The 24,543-nt window shown below is 34.7% G+C and overlaps 1 protein-coding gene across 1 annotated transcript in view; it reads left to right on the forward strand.

Annotated features, from left to right (window-relative positions):
• The window catches only part of Hel89B (histone acetyltransferase 1), a 203,128-nt gene extending 179,613 nt beyond the window's left edge, over positions 1 to 23,515 (forward strand). Inside the window, exons 33-34 of the mRNA XM_068384403.1 lie at positions 9,336 to 9,417; positions 16,271 to 23,515. Coding sequence (XP_068240504.1) covers positions 9,336 to 9,417; positions 16,271 to 16,474 — 286 coding nt within the window. The 3' untranslated portion in view covers positions 16,475 to 23,515. The remainder of the gene's footprint in view (positions 1 to 9,335; positions 9,418 to 16,270) is intronic.
• Positions 23,516 to 24,543: the final 1,028 nt, after the last annotated feature.

The raw sequence follows: 24,543 nt of genomic DNA on the forward strand, positions 1-24,543 counted from the left end.
ACATTAAACAATTACCATAAAATTAGGAGTACAGTAGTTATGGGTAAGTATATAATTTTTCAGCATTGAAAATTTATTCATTGCCTTGTTTGTATAAAGGCAGTTTGTGATTGCTAATAATTTTTCAAACGCATAACCATCTATGTATGTATGTTAGAATATTTTAACTTGGTGGTTGTTTAAAAGACTTAAAAAGATACAATCGCCAATGTTTATAGAACAAACCTACTCATGTACACTACAGGAGGGCTATTATTGTTATTATTACCAGCTAAGCTACAACCCTGGTTGGAAAAGGAGGATGCTATAAGCCCAAGAGGTCCATTAGGAAAAAATAGCACAGTGAGAAAATGAAATTAAATAAATTACATGAGAAGTAATAATTGATTAATATAAAATATTTAAACATCTGTAACATTGTTCAAATAGATCTGTCATATAACTATGAAGAGATATTTTTGTCAGCCTGTTCAACATAAAAACATTTGCTGCAAGTTTGAACGGCCAAAGTCCCACTTATTCAATAGCCCAAATAGGATGGTCATCACACTATCCAGTCACAGCTGGAATAAAACTTCTACAATACTGTGTAGTATTAAGCTTCACAATGGAGAGGGCATGACTTAGAATTACCTGCATACTTAGTAGTACATACAGGGTGGTAGTCTGGGAAAATTTGAGTGCAAAATAGGGCCAGAATTATGTAAAATCTTATGCAACATCCATAAAGAACTCTGAACAATGGTGTCAGAGATTGATATCTAGATCAGGGATAAGAAATTTAATAGACAGTAATTTCATGTCCAATAAATTAAAATGAGATTCAGCAGCTGAAGACCAGACAGGAGAACAGTACTTGAAACAAGGAAGAATGAATGAATTAAAACACTTCAGAAAAGACTGATCATCAAAAATCTTGAAAGACTTTCGCAATAAACCGAATTTCTGTGCAATTGAAGAAAAGACAGACCAAATGTGTTTTTCAAAAGTAAATTTGCAATCGAGAATCACACCTAAAGTTAAGGAACGTTATCAATGCAGAGATCCAGATGTTAATAAGCCAATGTCTTCAACCTACATACAATCATACTTTGAGTTTTGTTAGGATTCAACTTCACATCCCATATTTTGCACCATTCACTAATTTTAGTGAGATCTCTATTAAGGGATTCATTAACTCCAGATCTACATTCAGGAGATGGAATTGATGCAAGGGTAGTATCATCATCTGCATATGCAACAAGCTTGTTTTCTAAGAACATGTCAAGAGTATATGGTATGGAAAGTAATGAGCCAAGAACATCATCCTGAGGAACACCTGATAATACATTCTTGTATTCATTATGGTACCTACCAACAACTCTTTGTGATCTATTACTTAAAAATTCAATAATGATGCTAAGGAAAGACCCACCCACTCACAACTGTTTGAGTTTGAAAACGAGGGTCTCATAATTAACAAAATGAAAGGCAGATGAAATAAGGCTAATCATATGAACTTCTTGGCCACAATCGAGGGAGTTCTGTACTGTATTGGAGATTGCAAGGGCTTTGTATGCTCCAGGACCTTTACAAAAACCAAATTGTAAATTAGGGAACAGATGATTACCCTCAGTAAACCTACTTAGACGTTTTGCCAAAAGACGTTAGAAAAATTTAGATAATGTGTGATTTATGTAAATTGGGTGGGAATCAGTTGGAATTGAGCTATCACAAACACATTTACATATGATTAACATTACCAGTTCTCTAACAAGTGCTAAAAGAACCTCTTCATGGTAACTTTCAGAAAATGACATAACTTAAGGCTAAGCAATTGCAGTTTTTATGCCATTTGGGTTTACCTCCATAAACATCAAGGTCCATCAAGAGTGCTTTAATTTCACGAGACTTAAAAAACAAAACTAGTAGTTGGTTTAGCCTCAGGAAAACAAGAATGTGGAAGATCAAGTTTCTCATTACTCTGCTTACTGTCATACACATCAGCCGAAGGTGCTGCCTTTTGCTTTGGATAGTCAGTGCTACAGCCATCTTGTTTAAGTAAAGAAGGAACTGTTATGTCTACACCAAAGAATGCAGATTGAAGGGTAAACCACCATTTATGTTCCTGGTTTGTACCAGAAAGGTTTTCTTTTATGGTTAAATTGTATTCCTTTTCAGTTAAAGTAAAATGTCTTAGCTAAATATAGTTATTTCAAGTCAAATACAATATGTCACATTATTAATAAATGTATAACAAAGGATGCTTATGAACACATACTTCAGCAGGCAAAGGGATATTATAATCCAGACTGCAAGCTTGTGTTCAATCTCAGAATCCATTGGACATATAGAGCTGACTGGATGACAGAGTTTCGATGGTTTTGCAGTGAAGGACTTGAAATTATTATAAAGAGCAAGGATTGAGGAAAAGCTATCGAATCTTTAATGCACAGTACTAAGAACCCTTACTAACTTGTGCACCAGAACTGCCAGTCACAATGAGAAGAGTTAGCCTAGGATTTAAAATAAGGTGGGTTAGACTAGCCTTGCTGCCATTACCTGATGGCTCATTAGCCTTTTGAGATGCTCAAACAAAACAGAATTGGTTAAAAGCTTATGAAGCTCATTACTGTACTATTAATTACCGCAAGCTTGGTAATGGCTGGCATGGCATCAGATAGTCTAGTCCTCTTTTTCTTCTCCCCTGATTTAAAATACAATGATCTTTCACAATTTGAGTATTTTACCTGAAAACCTATTAACTGAAGATGAAGCTTCATAGGATTTGGAAGGGAACTACATTTTTCACAGCGGTTATTCAAATCACACTTTCCCCTGGTGTGTGACATAAAGAGAATAAGGATCATACATCAAGTATTAGTATATAGTATTTAATAACAAGTTTGTATAGAACTTCCTAAAGCACAAAATCACAATCTGGAAGTGCCAGTAAAGTGTCCACTCTAACCTGTCAACAAGAGAAGTGGAAGGCAAAGTGATATGACTAACCTGTGCAGTATAATTGCCATATGCCACTATATGATCCTAATACTACACTAGAGGGTCAGGGCTATTACTAAGAAAGAAAACTGGAAATTTTTAGTAATAATAGAATTCTATTTTTAACCAAGCTTCAAATCGGAAGCAGTATGAAGGATGGGGAGGTCCATAGTAATAAAGTATAATCCAGAAACTGGAGGCTGAATTTCTTGAATCATCAAAGTATCAGCCTGTTATGTTTGCCTCTTTCCTACTTTAGTTTGGCCTCTCGGTTCTCTTCATCCTTTCCTCTTGTTCCCATCTAGTTCCATTCATAGCATATTTTGATACTATAAGGTCTTGGATATCCCTACACTCATTCATTTTCCCTCTCCAATACTGTATGTTTGATCTTGGCAGATAATAATAATGTTATGCTGGCCAAACTTAGTCCTCTGTATTCTAATCTTATTACAGACATAGAACATTACAGAGTATGCAATATCTCAACTCTGTATACCTATATTGAATATTAATCTAAAATCTGAATAGAAATCATTGTACCATTTCCAAAAATGGAGTGAAATTCTCTGTATCAACACTACAAAAGGAGGAGTCACTTATGGTATGAGAGGGCTAGTCATACAAATCCACTCCCTATCCTCAGCTTTTAAAATTTGTAAAACAAAGTTTCACTTTCAGAGCATGTGGGCCAATGAACATTGTGCTAGCCTAATTAAAATATAGTTTATTCAATGTTGTCCAATTTGTAAAGAATATGTCTTACTATTCTGTATGTGTAAACTAAAGAAAAGTTCCATTAGTAAAGGAAGTTGTCAGTCTTAGAAGTACCCCCTGTTTGGTACCTTGAACAATCAATGACTGTATGTAACCATGTGTTCATCATTGATTGTTCTGATTATATAAATTTTTCATGCCGCTTCATATTGTTCTTCAATTTTTGAGGTGTTTTTATTATATGATATTAATCATTACCATTACTGTTCAAGTTTTCTCCCCATCAGTTTTCAGGTTTATCTGTGTAAATGTAAAATGAATTCCATCCTGTTATTGATATTTGATAGTATTAAGACAGGTTTAGATAAGTTTTGTCTAATGGTTAACCCATGTAAAGTTTCATTGAAAAAATAGTTAGCTTCATCCTGTAGTATATTTACAAATATCCTTCAGAGCTGATAGTCAGTTTTATGGTTTTTCTTAAATTGCATTCAAAGGTCATTAGTAAATTATTTTTTGTAACACCTTGTACTGTTAACAGTAGGTTTTTATAGCTGAAAATTATTGAAAGCTCTGTTTCATCAAAATATTTCCCCTTAAAGTAGAATTTATATTGTTTGAAAGTCAGTGGGTTTAATTCATAAGATTTTTTCCTTACACATATTTTCAACTTTGAAGGAGACATTTCTCTTGTTTTTTTATCTACCTACAGGGTTAGGTTTAGCAACTACTGCTAGCTATTCTTAAATTTAGTAGGTAGTAAGTTGGTCAGGGCACCAGCTACCCGGTGACCCGTTGAGATACTACCACTAGAGAGTTATGGCATCTTTTGACTGGCCAGACAGTACTATATTGGGTCGTTCTTTCTGGTTACGGTTCATTTTCCCGGTGCCTATACACACACCGAATAGTCTAGCCTATTCTTTACATATTCTCCTCTGTCCTCATATACCTGATAACACTGAGATTACCAAACAATTCTTCTTCACCCAAGGGGCTACTGTACTGTAATTGTTCAGTAACAACTTTCCTCTTGGTAAGGGTAGGAGAGAGACTTTTGCTATGTTAAGCAGCTCTTCTAGGAGAAGGGTACTCCAAAATCAAACCATTGTTCTCTAGTCTTGGGTAGTGCCATAGCCTCTGTACCATGCTCTTCCAATGTCTTGGGTTAGAGTTCTCTTGCTTGAGGGTACACTCGGGCATACTATTCTATCTTATTTCTCTTTCTCTTGTTTTGTTTAAGTTTATATAGTTTATTTAGGAGATATTTATTTTAATTTTGTTACTCTTCTTGAAATTTTTATTTTTCCTTGCTTCCTTTCCTCACTGGGCTATTTTCTCTGTTGGAGCAGGAGCCCCCAGGCTTATAGCATCCTGCTTTACCAACTAGGGTTGTAGCTTAGCAAGTAATAATAATGATAAAAATGGCTATATTTTTTCTAAGGATTGCAATACGTATTCAGTTCTTATAAACTTCCCCAAACGTTCATATTGCTTCTTCTCCAGAAGTGCATTTTATCGATGTTTACCCCAAAAATTTATCAAAAGCTTTTAACATTTTCTTATCTTTCAAAAGATACACACCCCATTTACGTACTGGAATGAGACAATCTAGCGGTTAATGGTAAATAGTATTCTGGGAGTTACTCTTTCTTCCGTTTTCTCCATCAAAGTGAGTCTTCAAGATGTATATCTTTTCCCTTCTATCACTAAAGTAACCCTTCTTAAATTTTATTGTTATTGGTGATGTATCAGCTCAGCCGGTAAGTTGAATCATATCATCTCTCGGGATGACAGCGAGTTTCTGTTCGCTTGCAAGCTCATCACATGTTTACTTTAGTGGGGTAATTCCTGATACTCATATTTTTCATAACCCCTATGAGTTTGGCTGTATAAGACTTCAATATTATAGAAGCATTTTGTATTTAGTTATTATATAAGGAATATAGTTTATAACAGTAATGAGGTTAATTCTTAAATTATATCAGTAATTCTCAGGAAGTGCCATTACATATGCTAAGCCCTTTGGCCATGAGCCTCAGTATATGCATATCACTAAGGTGCTAGTTGTTAACAAGGTTAGTGTTAGGACTTAACATGCTGGAAAACTTACTATAAAACTAACTTTTTGAGTTTAAGGAAAGTCCTGATGTGGCTTTTTCATCAGAGTATACAGAGACAGCTGTCTAAATATACCTTTCACTTCCTTCATTTCATTATGAAAAAGTCATTATGTAGTTATCATTTATACTAAGAATGGCCAACTTGGTTTAGAGTTTCACTAAATTAGTTTGATTAAAAATTCAAGTTTCTTTGTCTCAAGACTAATTATTTCCTAACTTTGTTATAGAGTATAATGCTATCTTTTGAGCTCATCATTACAAGTAATAAACAAATCTTTAATATATGTTTTAAAAGCTAATTAAGTCACTGCTTGGTAGGTAGGATATAGGAAGAGCTCTTGAAACACTTTAATTTGCAGTTAATTATAGACTTTCAGAAGACTTCCTTTGAGCAGAAAAGGCCAGGCTCATGTATAGAAAGAATGATGACAGTATTACTACTCTAATACAGTACTTTGTATTTACTACAGCCTAATTAGTTTGGTTGTTGTTATACTGTGTTGCAAATTTAACACCTTTTTTTGGTAGCTCAGAAATCCACTTAGTTCTATATTCAGAGTAATGTTTCAGACCTGACCTATTCAATTTCAAACCCTAACCCATATGCATAAGTGGTAACTAATGGTCCTACTACACCTTCAGTAATTGCTCTGATGGTACTCGGTTTATCCCAGGTTCAAGATCCTATCACAGAGCCTCAAATTTTTTATTTGTTTTGTGCCCTTCCGCAGTATAAACAATGAGGCCTGATTGCTACTCAGGTGGCTAACCCTCCTGAAATGCTATATGTTCTTGACAGTCATTGATGGAAGTGTTTTGTCATGTTCTTGATCAGTTAGTTTAAAAGGTAGATACCCTTTTAACAAAAGGAAAATCTAGAATTGTACACATTCCCCCCTTTTACTGTGATCTAGCAGTTGTGAAAAGTTAAAAGCTTTCTGTGAACCACAATGTCTCCTAACAGCCCTGATCATGACACATGGGAAATATGTGGAACGGGATCATCTGCTGTCGAGTGCAAAAGAAGGTTGTATCATCAATCTGTTCCGCCGAACCATTTCAGAGGTGGTTCAACAAAACACATTTGTTTTACATCAAATTACCTGAGAACTTTCGATGACATTATTGAACCCAGGGTCTTTACAACCATCTGAATAGTCCTCTATTAGTCTTAAAGATAGTTTACTTTTATTTTTGTTTCAAATATAATAGTTTACTTATTTTTATGACTTTCAGTTTAAGAATGTGTCAATAATTAGAGCTACTTAGGTTCACTCGGTTAAAAGTTTTTAAGGTGCCTTTTTAGGAAAAGAATTTCCATTAAAAAAGTTCTTTTTTAAATAATCTCCAATCAACTTTTATAGAGTAAAGATCAATGCTTAATTTGGTTCTGAAGCATCTAAAATTGGTACTTAAGCATCTTGGAATAGACATCTGCTTTTAGGTAATATAATGGATATATTTATCCTTGTTAGGATAGGCCGTCAGTAATCCTGTCTCATTGTCAGGTTGGGCATGTGATTTTACGTTTGTAGTAGGTGCAGTTTTGAATCTGGGAAACTTGCACTTACAGATTTGACAGCAAATGCATTATATGCAAAACAATCTTTTAAATTTTGAAGTTGAGCTTTGGAAGTTCAAGTTGATAGTCTTTTTTGCCTTTATTTAGAGCTAAATTGTAAAGACTTTAAGTCTGTTACAATTTCTTATCTCAATTCCACTTATTAGAACGGTTGGAAGTATTTCATCTGAGGATAGTGATCCTTATCAATTAAGAGATGTTCAGTATATTATGAACCAACTATGCCGTTAATTTACTATGTGAGCTTAGAATCTCAATCTGTCCTCTAAGAGGCAGTGTTATTTCTTGTTGAAGGTTTGGACTCAAGACCTCAGCAAGTCTGGATCCAAATCTTATAAACCTTGAAGGTTAAGGTTCTATACATTAGGAGTAAATTTTTCTTTGGAAAGAATTGTAGTGACAGCTCAATAACACATAAGTTTAGTGTTAGAAGAACATTATTTTGAGAAATCCTGACTTTCTTATTGAGATTACTGCCCTCTAGGTTCTATTGTGGGTGCTGCTATGGCCTTCTGAATTTCTTGAATGAAATCAATTTATAATTTTTTATATTTAGATATTGTTAGAAAAACAATTTGGAACCCTATTAACAAACTGTATTAATACCATTCCTATTAATTTCTAGACCTCCTGAGTAGAATTTTAATCAGGTTATACATTCAAACTTTGTTGATCTATACCTTTTCTTCACTGGCATCCCTCCTCCATCAGAGGACGGGAGTCAGCTATATAAACACCAGGGGAGGTTTATAAAAAAAAATAATTTCAATAATAGATTTTTCTCTTTCACCTTAAGTTTGTGCCCACCCGCATTTCCACTAAATTTGAGATGTCAAGGATTAGGGAATAATTTTGACTTCATAACTGAAGAAAGGGCAACTCTTAGCATGCTACTTACTATTAACTGCTAGATTGTCTCATTATGTTATTATTATTATTATTATTATTATTATTATTATTATTATTATTATTATTAATAATAATAATTGCTAAACTATAACCCTTATTGGAAAAGCAGAATGCTATAAGCACAGGGGCAAATAGCCCAGTGAGGAAAGGAAAGAAGGAAAAATAAAATATTTCAAGAACATTAACATTGAATATCTCTCATATAAACTATAAAAACTTGCACAGAACGAGAGGAAGATAAATAAGCTAGAATAGTGTGCCTGATTGTACCCTCAAGTCAGAAAACTCTAACCCAAGACAGTGGAAGACCATGGTACAGAGGCTATGGCACTACCCAAGACTAGAGAACAATGGTTTGATTTTGGAGTGTCCTTCTCGTACTAGAGCTGCTTACCATAGCTAAAAAGTCTCTTCTACCCTTACCAGGAGGAAAGTGGCCACTGTACAATTACAGTGCAGTAAACCCTTGTTTGAAGAAGAATTTTGGTAATCTCAGTGTTGTCAGGTGTACGAGGAGAGAAGAGAATATGTAAAGAATATGCCAGACTATTTGATGTGTGTGTAGCCAAAGGGAAAATGAATCGTAGCCAGAGAGAAGGATCCAATGTAGTACTGTCTGGCTAGTCAAAGGACCCCATAACTCGAGCAGTAGTATCTCAACGGGGGGCTGGTGCCCTGGCCAACTTATTACTATAAAAACATTGATAAAACAAGTTTCTGGAGAAGAAGCAATATGAATGTCAGATAATATAGAAAGACATTTTTTTTATCAAAATTCGGTTTTAATTCAGATACAGTATTCAACTGCAATTTATCTCACTTTTGTTCCTTGATCCTGAAGCTTCACTGAACTGTAAATGTCTCCTGTTTATGGAAAAAGAAATGACTTAAGGAATTTGGTCACTCAAGCATTTGGCATTAAGAAAGATAAGCATAATTTTGATGGTTAATTTTTTTTTCATTGATAGAAGTCTGAGTTAAGAAAACCGTATAATTTACATTTTTTTTTTTTAATTTTACAGATTACAGAAGTTCAAGGTGATGACAGCAAATACTGTCATAAGTCAAGAGAATTCAAGTTTGCTGAGCATGGGGACACATCAGGTAGGTGTAAATTTATATATATATTTTTTCACCCTTTTGTTGTAAAAATGGTTTAAATGTCTGATAATTTTTATGCTGCTTGCTTTATTATTAACATTATAATGTTTACTTCTGAGATTATTCACCTTTTATATATTCTGCTGTACAGCAGAAACTGTCGGAACGGGATATTATACCATAGATGAAATTCCAGATGACTCTTCCCCCTAACAAAGTTTGGACTAAATTGAATTGGATAAGTGTCTTTGAAGGATTCAGTTCTACTGTTGTTTTTTTTTAATTTATTTATCCACATGTTGAGTCTTGATCTAGTACAACCGTATTACCTTACAAGAGCACTTTCCAAATATTCCATGAATAGAAAACACTTCCTCTGGATAGTAATGCATCTGAGACACTTATCTTCTGATGATAGGTAATTTCCATTATGAAAATGTTAAACAATACTGGTAATTGTTTCATTTTGTTCCAAGAAACTGCTTCCTTCAGAAGGGTGATAATTTCCCTCATAAATCAAAATACTTTTTAACTATATATAGGTAGCCATTGATCTTTGCAGGGGTTAGATGACACAGATCTTTGTGAAGATCAAGACCCTATGAAATATTGGTGCCCTATGGTCAGTCAATTCAAAACCTCCCCAACCAACTGACTACTGCCTACTTGTAGTCGAATTCAAAACCTCCTCAACCAACTGACTATTGCCTACTTGTAGTCGATTAACGCTTGATGATTCGCTAGGGTGCATTATTTTCTCATAGTTCACTAACTTTACCGTAGATTATTTTACTGTCATGGTACTGTACAAATTCCTACACAAAATACAAACCTTATATTATCTACATAGAATAAATCAGTGCAAGCTGGCATATGGCTATAAAAACATAACCTGGTGTCAAAAACTATGGTAGCATGGTAGCGGGGAGAAGCAACCCCACCCCCCCTGCTCACTTCTTCACTTTCATCTCAGCTGTGGTTGAAGATAAATGTCTCCTTTCATGTTCTATGGCTTGGCTAAAAATTAAATTTTCCCTTTTCTTTTTTTAGATATGATTTGGTGTATGACCTTGATGTTGCATGACATGAGTTTGCTTAGGTAAGGCAGGCTGCTTCTTCGTGGACTTCCTCGAAGTCCAAAACATCTCAACTTCTTTCTCTCTCCCCTGGTACCCTCCTCTCTGACTCTGTTTGTTTGGTCTCCTCCAGAGAACACTTGAGTAAGTGATGGTCGTTTGACTCTGTCAATCTTTGAGTCAGGTCGCTCCTTCTCTTACCCTAGTGAAGTGGAAGATGGTTCCGCTCGGGGAGAAACTGAACACAAGATGCAGTGGCTGTCCTAGGGAATCTCGGTTCCCCCTAGAAGGACCGGGTTTGGAAGGTGTTGGGCAGGGGTGCACAGCGGGAGAATGTTTCTGCTCCTGTTGGGGTTGGCTTTAGCACTTCCCTCTAAAGCCGCCTTCGAGGTCTTGTCCCCTCTGGACCTTCGTCCATCACGTATCCTTTCCCATCAGAGGAACTGCGGGGCGGTACTCTTTAGCTCGCTTTCCCTTAAGGGTCAGTGTGCTTGCTTAGCTTGCGTAACACGAATATCATCTTTGCTAGTCCGAGCACAGCAGGTAGCTTTCCGAGAGCAATGCAACACTTGCTCGCACTTGCAATCCAACCTTCTGTGTCTTGCTCACTCAGAGCTGAGTACGATCTACCTCACAAAATAAGTCGTGAGGCACAGTCTTGTGATCCTGTCAGCCCCGCTGCTTTTGTGAGCCACGATCCAATCTGCAATCGCTCATTGGATGCTACGTATTTCCTAGTGACCCATGATTGTCTGCAATCACCTGACTCTACACCAGGGGAAGTTTGCATGGACAAGTTTTAAACTCCACTGGCACCATGCTAGCAGGCTCGCATTCCAGTTAAGGAGCAGTCCATCTGCGAGCCAGTAGCGCCAGGGTTGTCTCGTGAGGCTTCTTTTACAGAAGATCCATAAAGCAACGGCTTCCATTGTCGCTGCTTCTCACGATCCTAGGACAGACGCGATTCAGACTATTCCTGAGAAGGTAGCTGTATCTCTGTGACCCGCTGGCTCCCTCTGACTAGAGGTTGCGTTGTGCTGCTGCCTTTGCTGGTGTAACTAGTAACTTCACGGCGCCATCTCACACTGCTGCGCCAACTTCTACTGTGGTCGCTTGCCTAGCGCCTTTCCCGACTCCCGTTTCTACAGCGGAAGGGCATGCCTCTAGGTGGCAGTGTCATCTAAAAGCAGTGTCAAGGTCAAATCATTTTGATCAGTATTTTATAACTATGTTTGTTAGTAATTTTAGAATTATTATGCAGTAGAGTAAAATATGTTTTTATTTTGTGAAGTATAATTAGTAGATGGTTTGTTTTGCTTAAGGTTTTCATACAGCTACTGACCTCTTTCTTAATTCTACAGTATTGTTTTCTCCATTTTTAAGGGGACAGTAATATACTGAAAACATCATTGTGGTATTTTAACTTTTCAGTTGTGCTACTCACATAAACACAATGTAGTTTCTAAACCGTAGTTATCTAGTAACTATTACCTTACTTGATATTAATAAAACAAATTTGCTCTGGTATTCTATTTCATTACTGTATATTAAGCCTTGTATTGGGAAGCAAGTGAACTTTGGTGAGCTTCTAGGAACATATCTCATTGTTTATAATGGAAGTGACCGGGAAAATGTGCTTTGATGTATGAATTTTCGCTTAAATGCTTCTTCATGAACAGAACTTACTTGTATAACGTGGCATTAGTGTAGTTATAACAATTTAGAGACTTATCTACAATGAAAAGGGGAAATGGATTGGTTTGTAAGGTAGTTTTATCCTCAGATTTTTGGAACATTTAACCCTCTTTGTTTCCAATTAGTACCTTAGTACAGCACCTATGTGGAGGTTCATGGACAAAAGGCGTACCCTATGTAATACCTTACAAATAATAGCAATAAAATTTGTTTAACTTAAACCTCTCTGATTTTTTACTACAGTTCTTCACTGACTACTAATAACCCAGTATAATATTCACATCTTTATAGCCAAACTCGTAAGGATAATAAAAGTACTCGTGTTAGAATTTACCCAACTAAAGATAACCCCTTGATTAGCTAGTGGCCGAACATGCAAGCGAAGGGAAACTTACTATCATCTGGGATGTGATGTGATTGCCTAGATTTGTCTGATACATTTTCATGAACAACAATATTTATAAAGATTCAATTAAATGAAAATATCAAGAGTATCTGCAAACTGAAACGCCATCTCCCAAAATAAAAATGATGTTGCTTAGGAATGCTTACTTTATCTAGAGAAGAGAGATAAGGATCAAAATTACCTTCGGTCTTCTGCCTCCCAATCTAGGTGTAATAGAACGACTAGGTATGCGGAAAGGCAAGGGCTTAGCTACAAAAATATCTGAAGTAGTTACAAGAAATCAAAACTGTAAGAGGAAATTGACTCTATAAGGCGAGGTGAGCTTTCAGAACCTTTACTGAAGGAAAACTGTACTAATGATCACTAGACCTAACGATGGAAGTAAGGCTAGTGTATACACTGGCCTTCTGAAAATAACAAAGGAATATAAATATGTTAAGATCTAAAAACTCTTCACTAACTTGACGGGTGAGGAAGTATTGGGGTATTGCATTGTTATCCATTGTGCAAAAGACAACTAATCTCTGCTTATCATTAACATGTCTTGCTGTTTTGGCTATTATGAAAACTAACACCAGTTGTTATGTTCAAAACTTTAAACTCCTGATAATGGTGTTTAAAGGCAGTACTTTCCTTGTGCAAAAAACTTAAGATTCAGTAGGGATGATAACTTGAGACAATATAAACACTTATTGCAATTTGAAAGGAGAATTATCATTATTTATAACGCACTATTTTCCACATGCAAAAATGCTAAAAAATCTAGCTGGGATGTTTTTATTTAAAACACAGTTTTCCCTATGCAATAATGCTAACAAATCTAGTTGGGAAACCTATTGAAATTTCCATAAACATAAAACTGCTGAGGAAAGTGATTCAAGAACACTCCCTCTTGATTACCCACAAACAGGATCTCTTTAGTCAACCAACTTGCGAAATGTGTTTAAAAGATTTTTGTTTATGAGGCAAGACTGGAAATTTAATTGAAACCTAAGATAATAATGTGTCTGCGTTATAGACAGCTTAAACAGTACCTAGAATTTTACCAATATATCAATTCTATCCATCACAGAGGTGGTAAGTAAGGGATGTAACCAGTCTTAAAAGAGGCTATTTCTGCCATATGGGAAGAATAAGAAGCTTCCAAACTTAAGTTACTCAACTTATGGTATTTAACAGCAATAAGGTTACATAATGTTTGAAGAGAAATACCCATAATTCATCACTTTCATTTTATTTTAAGTTGAACCGAGAGAAAAAATTGATTTCCCGACTTGCTTACAACTAAAGTGAATTGGGTAATGCAGCACTTGCCCGTGGATTACTAGTTTTGTTAGTATATGTACTAATACTTACGTCAATGTATCCCACGTGAATTGATAAGCTAGTGGGCAAGCTTGCAAGTGAATGGAACATGATGCAAACGAATAAGTTGTCTTGAAACTACATTCACCTTCATAAGGTTTAAGGGAATCATACAATATGTCATGCCATCTACCTATGTAAAAGGTTTTGATTTAGGAGAGCTTACTTTAATGAATGAAATGATATTAGGATCTATCTTCTGCCTCACAATCTAGTTGTCTTATAGCACTACAAGGGTTGTGGCATTCAAGGGTCTAGCCTAGCATCAGAAGTGTGTAAAATAATGAAAGAATTTGAAGTTTTGTGAGCGGCCTTCCAATATGTAATGTGCAGTTCGCTTTCAAAACCTTTACTGAAACAAACACTTTAAACACTAGACTCAACTTGGGGAGTCAGGTTAGGCTGACAACAGGGGGGGTTGTAGAACTAGAGCGACCATTTTAAGAGAGGAATCACTGGACTAACGAACTGTAACAAAGAAAGCTAGCAATGTCACAAGCTTATGAAGCTCATCACTATTGAAAGCTTGCTAATTATGTGAATTGTCTAAGGGCGGTGATCAGTCATTATCATTGTCATCCCCTCTACAATCAATCAGCCTAGTCTTCCTTGGCGTGCTTTTATTAATATTACTTGCTAAGCTACAACCATAGTTGGAAAAGCAGGATGCCATAAGCCCCAGGGGCCCAACAGGGAAAATAGCCAAGTGAGGAAAGGAAGAAACAAGGAAAAATAAAATATTTTAAGAACAGCAACATTAAAATAAACATTTACTATATAAACTATAAAAACTTCAACAAAACAAGAGGAAGAGAAATTAGATAGAATAGTGTGCCCAAGTGCTTTTCCCTGAACTAACACCAAGTTCCCTTTATTGCTTTGCAATGTTAACTTAGTTTAACAGCCGTTACAACATACTTTCTCATGAGTTGTACTGTGAGGTAATGTACTTTTCGCAACATTATTTAAATCATAGTATTGCACCTGACATAATACATCAAGGGAGTGCAAGATAATGAACCCCTAGAAACAATTCCTTTACACGTTCCATGCAGTAATTGCTAAGAAAATCAGGAGAGAATCTTATGTGCAGTAATTAGCAAACAACTGAAGAAACTAAGCCAGTTACCGCTACCTGTGAGAATGCTCCTTCCTTTACTGAGTGCATGTGTTGATTAAAGGGGAAAGCTTTAAACTTTTAAAATTTATTCCTGCTCTAAATATTGAGTGATCAAGTAGTTGTTAGTAACATAATCGGTGGCAGCTCGTTGATAAATTTAGTAGGGGTGCTTCTCCAGAAAAAGTTCAGCCTTTGTTTTAAATTATGTAAAAGGAAACAAACAGGTGAAGAAATTATTCAGAAGTTTGATAGAATGTTGAAAGAACAAAGTCGCATATCTTTTTTTACTTTAACTTATATTGTTATAGTTCAAGCTTGATCCATTTATTTAAAATTTAAATCCATTCTTCTTGTTTTAATTTGTGTGAAAAAAGATCAATAATCATCTCTGTGATTTCTGGATGATACTGACGAAATTTTCTCCTTGATCTCTGGATGACACCGAGGAAATTTTCTCTATGATCCATGGATGACACTGAGTAAATTTTCTCCTTAATCTCTGAATGACACTGCTGAAGTTTTCTCTGTGATCTGGATGACACTAGGGAAATTTTTATCCATTGAAAGCACTGTAAGTGCATGTAGTCTTTTTGAATTCATAGTGCTACTTAGAAATTTTTCATTGTTTTCAGTGTTGAAAAGCACAATAAGCAGAGTAGTAAAAAAAAAAAAATTACCTTCCATTAGCACGCCATTTTCAGCACTCCAGGAGCTGCAGTGCTCTCTCGGTTTCACATGCAACTCCCTGTGACAATAGCCAAACACCACGCCACTTGAACCAAGTAGTGCACAGTTCCATACAGTGATTTTTGTCATTTTTTTTTTTCCATAAACTGAGGGATGGCTACTGACCTTCAAGTTTAAGGAATATATATTGTACAAGTATATAAAAAAGAAAAAAATTAAAAAATCATTAAATTGAATTTTATCAATAATATTAAGTGAAAATAAGGGGTGCCGCTTCCACGGAGCCTATTTGTAGAGCCCCCACTAATTATAATATAGAATGGAATTTGTTGAATATTCTCTTAGGATTTCAGATCAGACACACATACCCGAAGCTCCTCTTGAATTCCAAGATGAAGACGATAGTAGAACTTATACAGCGTGCTGTCAAAAAAAGTAATATTTTTATTATTTTACCACAATCTGTTGTATGTTTTGCACCAATTAATTGGATTTTTTACATTCCAGTTGTTGGACCTATTCTCCCTCGATTCCAAAAAGGGAGAAACATCTCATGATTCTCAAGGCCAGAAAGCAGCAAGTACTCAAGCTCTTGGTATCGGTACTTCAGGAGCAAAGGCTGTGTTGGATAACTTGCCTGAACTTTGGGATGATGACCAGTATGAAAGTGAATATGACCTAACAACTTTTATGGCAATGTTAAAGAAGTAATTTGCCATATATACCAGTATTTAAGTCTAGAGAAAAATGGTATGGTATCATGTTTATATTGTCTTTTTTTATAGATTTGCTAGAGCTCTATAGACGGACACCAAGTGTTTAGTCCCAGAGATTGCAGTTTTAATTTTTTTATGGAATAGAAATTTTATAGGATGTTTTACATGCGTCTTGCACTTGAATTGTCTTGATTCTAAGTGCCTAATATGAATCATAGTAAATAAAACAGAAGCAAGCAGTGATTTCTAACTAAAGTACAAGAAATTAGGAAATATTCATAAAAGAGTTGTATTATTCAATTAGTATTTTAGAAAACTTTTTATTTACCAATAGAAATACTTGAGACTAGTATATTAAGCTATATTCTTAGAGTAGGAACAGTTAGTAAGAACAATTTTTTTCCTTGAACAAAATGCAAAGAAAGAGCTAGTCATTAAGACCTACCTTTGGTTATTACTTGTACACTAAAAGAAACATTCCTTAAGCATATGATATTTATGTTCCTTTTTTAATTTCCAGCTCACATAAGGTTAGATTAGGTTATACTTCTTTTAGTTTACCAGATTTTCTAATTTTGTGAGGATAATCTTTTTCCTATCAATTTGAATGTCTTATCCTTTGAAATTCCTCACTTTTTATGTCTAAAACCTTCTTAGTGTAATGTTTTACCACTGACAATAGACTTATTCAAATGAATATGTTCATACGAACACAAGCCATTGCCTTACTAAAGTTGTTACCATGGTACTTGAGAGACAGATCGTCAGGTTTAAAATCAGATCACTTGTAATTTTCTGGAGAGAGGAAACTCGCCATGAGTTCCTCTTCTAGGTCTAGAAGAGGGATTTGTATGTGGATGGTGAGTTGGTTAGAAATTTGACTTCTTTTCCTCTTGGTTTTCCTATCTGCTTAGTTTGAATGAAGTTAATGAAGCATTAAGGGTTTTTTTTATCTTGCTCGCTTAATGGTGGAGAAATACACACCGGCTCAAGAGATTTCATAGGTGCTATTGCTTTTATTTGAAAAAAATCCCTAGGATATACTGGAGGCTGAATTGGACTAACAGGAATATCCCACCGTAGGCTGTTAGTTGTTTCTAAGGGACCCAGCGTGAGTCAATTATTTTACATAGATCAGATTTTTCCTCTGTAAAGTGACTTATACGTTAACTGTACATGTACTGAAAATGAAAGTGAACTTGACATTCATTTTATGAAAACCAGATACTCTACTTACATTGATAAGCTTCCATGTGAAATACAGTACAGTAGTTAATCATTTTAGTATGACATAGACACTAACATAATGTCATGTAACACAGCATAAGATGGATTTTATTTCTATATATAATATTTAAGGATGAACGACTTAAATTCTGAACTAATTTATATCTAACCCATGCAAGAGAAATATTACTGTAATTCTGACTCCACATAAGTACAGTAAAACTTTTTGATTACTGTATCCACTGTTGAACTATTGATAGCATTCTGAAAATATAATAGGTGAAAATTCACTTAACCACATCTATTAAACTGAAAGCATCAGCCAAAACTTTTAAAACTGTGTGCTATTACATCACCCTTCAGTTGGGTAGGCTGGTGTAGTCTTGTTTCAAATAAAAGCAACGTGCGTCCTGAGGCTAAAAGGTTTCTCCTATTCTTCCCTCTTTACTGTTACATTTATCTTTTCTTGTCTGTTATTTATGTGTTTTTAATGTTCATCTCTTGGTTTATTCCTCATACCCTTCCTTATGCCATATTATCTGTATTCCCTTTCTTATTGCTTACTATCCTTACTACCTTTTTTTGCAGTTTTCCCAAGTACTGTATATTCTATTGGCTATAATTTTATTCAAAGCCAAAGGCTTTAAAGTTTCTCCATTTCTTTTCTCATCTACAGTATTTCCTTTTAATTTTAGCCTTTGACATATTTTTTGGCATTCATTACATTCTGTTTATTCATTATACTCATGCTTCCTTTCGTATTCCATATTATCCTTATTTTCTTTCATTCAGTTTTCCAACTATATTCTATGTATGGTATTTAATGTAGATTTTGTATAGATTGATTCACTGCATGAAATTTTATATAAATTTCTTTCCAAGTCTTTTCCTGGAAAAAAAAAAAAAGTATTATGTTATCATAAGCTTGAATACTTTTTATCTAGATAAAAAGTATTCAAGCTTATGATAACATCATAATTAAATTCCTAGAACTTCTACTCTAATTTCAATGAGAGAGAGAAAGAGTGAGAATAACAATCCTTTCATATTGCTGACCACTTATTATTGTACCATAATTTTATCATGGATTTTATATCATCAAATATTACTTAGTTATATACAGAACTACGGTATATGTTTCAGAGCTTCTTTTGATCATTTTAATAGGTAATATCATTAGTGTATGGTTTTTTTATGACTTAAGTGCCAAATAAGTGTTGGTGAAGTTATTGTTTTTTTCATGACTGTTTTACTATTATTATTATACAGAACTGTAATATACAGTAAGCCTTAATTTTTAATTGAGAGAGAGAGAGAGAGAGAGAGAGAGAGAGAGAGAGAGAGAGAGAGAGAGAGAGAGAGAGACTTTAAAATTTTAATGTATTGTACCATATTATTAAACATTTAAAGTACAATTAAATTTCATTAGTGAATATTTACAAGTGGGGATGAAACATCCTCGGAGTTTCCATCACATATTGTTCTCTGGATTCCGCAACTGGGGCGGGGGAGTGCTCTGACTGTAATGCCAGACGATAAAAAGGTTCTACTGTATACTATACAAATGTTCAGATTTCAATGAATAGTCCTCATTACAATAATGGATGAAAATTTAGTTCTAACTAAAATATTATATGTAGAAACATGAAGAGGGTGGAGAAAGATTGTAAGATCTTTTATGCCCTTTAATTTTTAGTATATGATATGTTAATACTGTACAACATAAATGATTGGGAAGAAAGTGCCCAAGACTCGAGTCTTTTGTAACTGAAGGTCACTGAAGGCTAAGGTGTTGAGGAACTTAGAAAGGCATGTTAGGCAGTATAACAACCAATCATATAAAAAACAACCATGCTTCATGGAGTCATTCATTAATTTAAACACTGGCCAATTAACATTGATTAGTTGCATCTAATCTTTTCATTTGTTACTCTTGCACAAGGAATCTGCAACACATGTTTGACTGTTCCTTCTTGGAAATCTTCAACATGAATTCATATTTTCTACACTGAAGTAGCAATTAGGATTACCAAGGTATGTTATGCCCTATCCGATAATAGGCCATGTGGCCACTACTCAGCATAAGCCAAGCAAATATAGCATTTTATATGACCCATTGGATTCTCCAGTTTACAGTATTATGGAAATAGCATCTGGAAGGAGATATTGTCTCCAAAAATATTAACTCTTGTGGATATGAAAAAACATTAGAGGTGGGATAGGCAGAGGTCAAACTCTACTTAAACTGTGTTCCTGGCTCTCCCAAATTTACAAGTGTTATTTTAGTTTGGTAATTATATAAGTTGGTCTGTCTTTTGAGCTTTGAAGTAATAGCTCTAGTAAGGCTTTATATTATTTGATAAAATAATCTTTTTCAATGTTTTTATAATTAGTGAGAGAGAAATGCCAAATCTTACCCTAAAAATCCTTAGGTTCTTGAATATTGGTCTGTCCAATATCTAAAAATCGAGTACACATTGTTCCCCAACTAACTACCTCAGATCTAAACTCCCATGAGAGCCAGAACTGTTTGCCTTTAAGCAGTCACAAAATATTGTATAGATAAACAGTGGTACTAGTGTTTATTTTCCAAATTACTTTGATATTTTTATCTTGATTAGTTGCCCTGTAATTTTTGTACTGTACTGTGATTTTTTGCATCTGGTTATCTCCTTTTGCTAACTAAATGGGTATTTTATAAAGTATAGAAAAAAAAATTATATCATGTTAACTTGCATGTTACTTGGAAACAAAATTTAATTAAAATTCTTTATAATTGTTGTTTTATATTCAAGACAGATCAGTGATTGCAGTTAGAATAAGTAACTTTTCTGTACTGCAGATATTATGAGAACCAGCTTGATAATGTTTTACAAGAACAAACCCGTCAGGCTGGCCCTGTGAGAGTTGACATTTTTTAGCTCCGGTTTGCATGAAATACCTTTAAAAACTGAAAATAACTAATTGTTTCTTGGATGTAATGAATCTGTGATCCCATGGATACAAAATATCTCAGTTTGTATTGCAATTTAGAATGAAAAAGTTACTGATGTGAGTTATATCAAAACTTGAAAATATTCTCTTAATATAAATAATTTAATTTTAATGAAATTTGTTATTCTATGCTCACCTGATGTTCATGTTGCCCTATTGCCGAAGCTGACTCAATATCGCTGTTCCCTCCCCCCACACCAAAAAATAAGTAGATTTTCAGTTGTCTTCCCTTGAACCCACCCAGGTGACATCTGGTGATTAAAGTCAACACAACTCTATTTCAAGGTCGACATCTATCTCCTATTCTTTTGACCTCATTAGGCAATGGGGAGGAGAGTGGTGATGTACACGTATATGATCATGCAAGTATAGAAATAACTGATTTTATTCAAATTGAATTTATTTCTATGAACCTCCCGTGGATATATTGCTGACTTATGCACTGAAGTAGGTTGCTTGATAGGAAATTTAAAGGCCAAAAGAAAATGCTCATATACACCAGACTCTCCCCCTAATGTAATGGCTCGGTACTAAAATGTTGCATCTAAGGAAAGGGTATTTTAGATACCTCTAAGATGTAAAAACAAATTAAATTAATTCATCAGTAAAACTGAAGAAAAACCAACATTTATTCAAACATCTCCAGCCACTAGTCTACTATGGTAACTAGAGGCCAGTATGTTGGTAAGAGGTTCAGGATTCTTTGAGGTGATGTTTAGCGAATACTGATATGGTAAGCCCTGATCTCCAGCTAAAATATTTTCAAAGACATTCCTACGAAATTTGATGTAGGTGCACTTGTAATATCTTGGACTTTCACTTATAAATCGTATCTCTGACTTAGAAATAACAACATTCGTGTCTTTGAGACCAATCTTTTACAGAAAAGTATTTTAATAAAAGACAATTTGATAATTTAACCTCACAAAAATTAGGAACATTACTCATAATATCTGCAATTTTTACCAGATAATACTTTAATAGTTCTCATTGGCCAAAAAAAGCCATTCGCTGATGCAGTCATAACTTCCTTTTCAAAAATAGCATTTAAAAATATTGTGGTAAATTTTTTTTTCCTAAAATTATTCTTAGCCCTGAAAGCAGGCAAACACAATAAAATCCTTATAAAATTCTTCAAAACCTACCTTACAAGAAATGGCTTTTAGTGTACTAATGCATTGAGTCAATGATAACACCAAAGAAACAGTTTTAGCCATGAGATCTTTTGATATGAATATTTTTCAAAGGTACTAAATCTGGACTTGTTTGAGTACAGTATGACACTCAGACTGATTGCATGAAAGGAGTTTAGTCCCTTTTAGTCGAGCCTTATAAAGAAAAGATTTCGGTTCAATTGGTATTTGTACTGCTAACATAATTTCAAGTACTATACTCCTAAAATTATATTAGCTCTGAATACCAGCAAAGAAGATAAGATGGTCTTAATGAGCATGAGCTCTATTCTTAGAAAAAAAATTGCAGAAATTTACTGTTATCCAAACTAGTTCTAGTTACTGACCCATTGCTTACTAGCAGCAATCAAACTAAATGTTCCATTAACTTTATAAGCTTATTTGTGGACTGTCTTTAATTTAAAGAATCTAAAATAGACAACTAAAGGGCTTTGAAAAAGAAATGTTTCCTCTGAAGATGCTGAGTACAGCGTTCACGCAGTTCTATGGACAATGCCAAGATTTAGAATGCACCTGTCTGTAGAAAAGTTGCTTGAGAAAAATGGTTGTATGACAACTTCCTCGGTCAGTCCAACTACCGAGGCCACAGACCTGGAAACCACTCTCTTTGAGGCCGATAAGGGGCCACCAGTTTCTCAAAACAATATAATCCGAACACATCTAATCTTTGATTTACATCCTTTCTTCTTGGCCTTTTAAAGCTGAGAATAAAGTAGATAATATTTTATTAGTACCCTATATATTTGGTAGTTTTGATTAAACATTTCGGCAAAATAAAAAAATAATTGTTGAATCCACAAATTTTGTCATATCTTGGAATAATCTTAATCATCGAGTTATATTATTCATTCAAATATCAACAAAACAAAAATAAGATAAAGCAAAATAACTTGCGTATAAAATCCCTTCCCCTTTTTTACTAATAACGGCAATTTTGTACTGTGTAGGGTAAAAGATAAATTTTGGCATTAAGAATTACTTACATTAACATTAATTCAGAAAAATTCAAGATGAGCTAGTGCCTGAGCCTGTAATCGAACGATGTGTGTTGTCATCCAAATGTAACCCATCATAAGTAGTTAGCAAATGATAGGCTACACCATAAAATAAGAAATAAGTGGTTCCTACTTGCCCCTATAAAACACTTAGTTGAATTTACATTTCAGTTCTCTGTTATTTATATAGAGAAACAGACTAGGGGATATGATACCTTAGGTGAACACTTGTAGAACAAATAAATCCATGGTTTCCAAAATCTATTTAGGAAACTCCAAATAGGAGTGCCTTTGGACACAAAAAGGCAAAAGGTCAATCTAGTATCGCTTGGCAGAGAGGACTGAATTAGATTGACTTTAACAGCCAGATGTCACCTGACTAGGCAAGAGGTCAGGGAAGAAAAGTGGAAATTTGTGTTTTTATTGGGGGGGCGGGTAACGACGATATTGAGTCTGCTTTGAGGTCAAAGCAATACCCTGTATGAATATCAGGGGAGATTCATAGAAATAAGAGGTTGGGATGGTGCTAAGAACATAGGTAATCAGTACCAGTTATTTTATAGTTTGGCAATTTAATGTCCTGGTTAGATATAAAAAAAATGCCCACAATAAAGAATTACAAATAAATTGCCTTTTCTTTCAATCATTTGTTCTTGTTAGTCTGAACCACAGTAAAGGTTATATTTAAAAGTTTAGATATGTGATATTTTATTATTACAATTAGAGTTGGTTTTATTACACATCACATGTATTTATAATTAGTTTAAATTCAAGATTTTTGGGTCTCCTAAAGAGATTTTGTTAGTCTTTTTGGTAAGACAAAAGGAGTGATTCGCCGTTCTTCACCACTTGACTGCTTTTTCTTGCTAATTTTATTTGATTATTAGAATTTGTTTCTTATGGCCCTGAATTATGGCTACGGAGGCCATTCAACACCGAGGTGTAACTGGAAAAGAGGTTGGACAGAAATATAGAAGAAAGCTGAAAAATGGATGCAGCTAGGGGACAAATTTGATCTTGTAGGAGTCAATTTTAGGAATTAATTCAAATCTTTGAAAAATAATAATTGTCAAATTATTTAATGCATCCTTTATCTACATATTTTTCCATTTAGATAATGCAAATTAGTATTATTCTAGTAGCCATGTAGATACAGCATTTTTAAAGGTAGTTTATAACACTTAATTACAATTAGCGTAAGTTTAGAGAACTGCACTGCCTTAATTTCAGCAAACATTACTCTCTGATGTATTTTGGGAGGTAAATCAGTTGTTGTTTGCGGATGATACTGTACTGGTTGCAGACGCGGAAGAGAAGCTTGGCCGATTAGTGACAGAATTTGGAAGGATGTGTGAGAGAAGGAAGTTGAGAGTTAATATGGGTAAGAGTAAGGTTATGAGATGTACGAGAAGGGAAGGTGGTGCAAGGTTGAATGTCATGTTGAATGGAGAGTTACTTGAGGAGGTGGATCAGTTTAAATACTTGGGGTCTGTTGTTGCAGCAAATGGTGGAATGGAAGTCGATGTATGTCAGAGAGTGAATGAAGGATGCAAAGTGTTGGGTGCAGTTAGGGAGTAGTAAAAAATAGAGGGTTGGGCATGAATGTAAAGAGAGTTCTGTATGAGAAAGTGATTGTACCAACTGTGATGTTTGGA

The sequence above is a fragment of the Palaemon carinicauda genome, chromosome 12 (genome assembly GCF_036898095.1).
Source record: "Palaemon carinicauda isolate YSFRI2023 chromosome 12, ASM3689809v2, whole genome shotgun sequence".
Taxonomy (NCBI): domain Eukaryota; kingdom Metazoa; phylum Arthropoda; class Malacostraca; order Decapoda; family Palaemonidae; genus Palaemon; species Palaemon carinicauda.